The 2,868-nt window shown below is 42.3% G+C and overlaps 1 protein-coding gene across 1 annotated transcript in view; it reads right to left on the bottom strand.

Moving 5' to 3' along the window:
* Positions 1-2,868, bottom strand: part of IFT46 (intraflagellar transport 46) — a 15,399-nt gene that overhangs the window by 7,421 nt on the left and 5,110 nt on the right. Inside the window, exons 4-6 of the mRNA XM_017883001.1 lie at positions 2,188-2,262; positions 1,935-2,028; positions 1,402-1,530 (exon numbers count right to left, since the gene is read on the bottom strand). Coding sequence (XP_017738490.1) covers positions 1,402-1,530; positions 1,935-2,028; positions 2,188-2,262 — 298 coding nt within the window. The remainder of the gene's footprint in view (positions 1-1,401; positions 1,531-1,934; positions 2,029-2,187; positions 2,263-2,868) is intronic.

Genomic DNA, 2,868 nt, shown 5'->3' with positions numbered 1-2,868 from the left:
AAAAAAAAAAAAAAAAAAAAAAAAAAAAGTAAAATGCAGTGGCTCACATCTGCAGTCCTAGCACTTTGGGAGGCTGAGGCAGGAGGATCACTTGAGATCAGCCTAGGCAACATAGGGAGAACTTTGCCTCTACAAAATAAAAATTGAAAAAAAAAAAACAAAAAACCCTAGCCAGGCATGGTGGCACACACCTGTGGTCTGTCCCAGCTACTCTGGAGGCTGAAGTAGCAGGATTGCTTGGGCACAGGAGATCGAGGCTACAGTGAGCCACAATCACACCACTGCACTCCAGCCTGGGTGACAGAGTGAGACCCTGTCTCAAAAATAATAATAATTTGCTGGAGCCATGGAAAGGGGACAGGTCAAAATGGCAGGACTGACCATAATGAAATACTATTTAGGCGGGGCTTGGTGGCTCATTCTTATAACCCCAGCACTTTGGTGGCTCATGCCTATAATCCCAGCACCCGAGGTGGGTGGATTACCTGAGGTCGGGAGTTCGAGACCAGCCTGACCAACATGGAGAAACCCTGTCCCTACTAAAAATACAAAATTAGCTGGGCATGGTGGCGCATGTCTGTAATCCCAGCTACTCAAGGCAGGAGAATTGCTTGAACCCAGGAGGCAGAGGTTGTGGTGAGCCAAGATTGCGCCACTGCACTCCAGCCTAGGCAACAAGAGTGAAACTGTCTCAAAAAAAAATAAAATAAAAAAAATACCATTTCACATCTACTAGGATGGTTGAATAAAAAATACAAGCAAAAAGTATTGGTGAGGATGTAGAGAAACTGGAACTCTCATTCACTGCTGGTGGGAATGTAAAATGGTACAGCCACTTTGGAAAACAGTTTGGTAGTTCTTCAAATGGCTAAACATAGAGTTTCCATATGGCCCAGCAATTCTACTCCTATGTATATACCCAACAGATAACAACATATACCCACACAAAAACTTGTATACAAATATTCAAAGCTCTATTATTAATAAGAGTGGAAAGAACTAGAGAATGAATAAAGAAAATCTGGTAAATCCACACAGTGTATATTATTCAGCCGTAATAAAGGAATGAAGTCATTACCAGAGTCTAGGAGGAAGTAGGAGAATGAGGAGTGAATATTAATGAGTATGAAGTTTCTTTTTGAGGTGATGAAATATTCTAAATTAGGTAGTGGTGACGGCTATAAAACTGTGATTATATTAAAATATGTTGTACAATTTAAAAGGCTAAACTTGCTGGTATATAAATTATATATAAATAAAGCTGTCATTTAAAAAATAGGGCTGGCCAAAAGCGATCGCCATCTCTTTTGATAGGCAGTAAGTCAACTGTATGAGTGCCAGCAAGGCCTCCTCCGCTCTTGGCCCTCTCCAGCTGGGGCCTATACTAAGCTAGTATCTTACCGTGATGTTGTGCTGCTTCGAATTCTCTGTTAACCAGAGTGAGAGCACCGTAGGGTCTGACTGCTTTGTAGAAGGTTCATCCAATACCAACAGGCCAAGGTTGTCAGGCTTTCCATCAGGACGTGGGACCTGGTTAAGAAAAAGGTAAGAAAGCAGAAAGGAACATGTTTCCAGTAAGTTAAAGAGGAAGAACTCCTCTGGTTCATCATTATCACTAGTATTAAAAGCATGCTTATCCTGCTGTACTCAATACCATCCAGAAAAAAATATATGATCCATAGCAGCTTAAATATAAACCTGTTGTCATAGATAATTAGGAAGCAAATACATGACAAACTGTTAATGTATAATGAGATATTCAGTATTACTTAAGAGCAATGAGTGTAAACTGGAGTTGAGAGCAAGGTTAAGAACTCCAATGAAATGAACATGACTAGCCAACGCTAGTCAAAGAAATTCGGGAAACTGTTAAGAGTAACAGAGGCATCAGAAGAAACACTTAAGGAGTCATTTTCAGTATGTACTGACTATACCTTTAAGAATGCATCAATATCCCCGACAGCTGGGATAAAATCAGGAATGAAAGGCTTCAGTTTGTGGTCCAGGTCAATCAACTGAGGTGTGTACCTAGGAGATATTGCCAAGGGAAGGTGGAGACAGAGAAAATTACTTTACTATTCAGGCTAAAAAAAATCTACGGAGAATGGCCCTGTTTCAGACTAGAGGTAGGAAAGGTTTGGGGCAAGGTAGGGATAGTGGGGTATGGTGGGAGGTCCTAGTACTCACCTACTGATGTACTGGAAGAGTCCCTTAATCTCAGCAGAAACTGGCAAATGCTCATAATCTGCAGGGTCATAGGCCCTGGGAAAAGGAAAATAGTTTGTTCAAGGTGGCCAGAGAAGAGCAGAGGTGGCAGGGTCCTAGGTGCTGCTGTGTTACTGACTATAGGGACATGATCCTAAACCTAGCTTCTGCCTCTCCAATATCTGCCTTTCCTGGTGGCTTGCAAGGCAACTTTAAGGTTGATCATACTTAACTCTCAATTATCTCTGACTCTGAAGGACAGAGGTGCAGAAAATCCAAAACATAATATTTTTTGATGTTAAAATGTAGCATAAATGGTTCACCCTTTTTTTAATGAAAGGATGACAAGAAAAGGTACAACAAGAGATTTCAGGGCTGGGCATGGTGGCTCACACCTGTAATCCCAGCACTTAGGGAGGCCAAGGCGGGCGGGATCACCTGAGGTCAGGAGTTCAAGACCAGCCTGGCCAACATGGTTGAAATCCTATCTACTGAAAATACAAAAATTAGCCAGGTGTGGTTGCACACACCTGTAGTCCCAGCTACTCAGGAGGCTGAGGCAGGAGAATCGCTTGAACCTGGGAGGCAGAGGTTGCGGTGAGTCAAGATAGTACCACTGCACTCCAGCCTGGATAACAGAGCAAGACTCTGTCTCAAAAAAAA

The sequence above is a fragment of the Rhinopithecus bieti genome, unplaced genomic scaffold, assembly GCF_001698545.2.
Source record: "Rhinopithecus bieti isolate Rb0 unplaced genomic scaffold, ASM169854v2 scaffold_11964, whole genome shotgun sequence".
Classification (NCBI taxonomy): Eukaryota; Metazoa; Chordata; class Mammalia; order Primates; family Cercopithecidae; genus Rhinopithecus; species Rhinopithecus bieti.
This window is presented reverse-complemented; position numbering and strand designations above follow the sequence as displayed.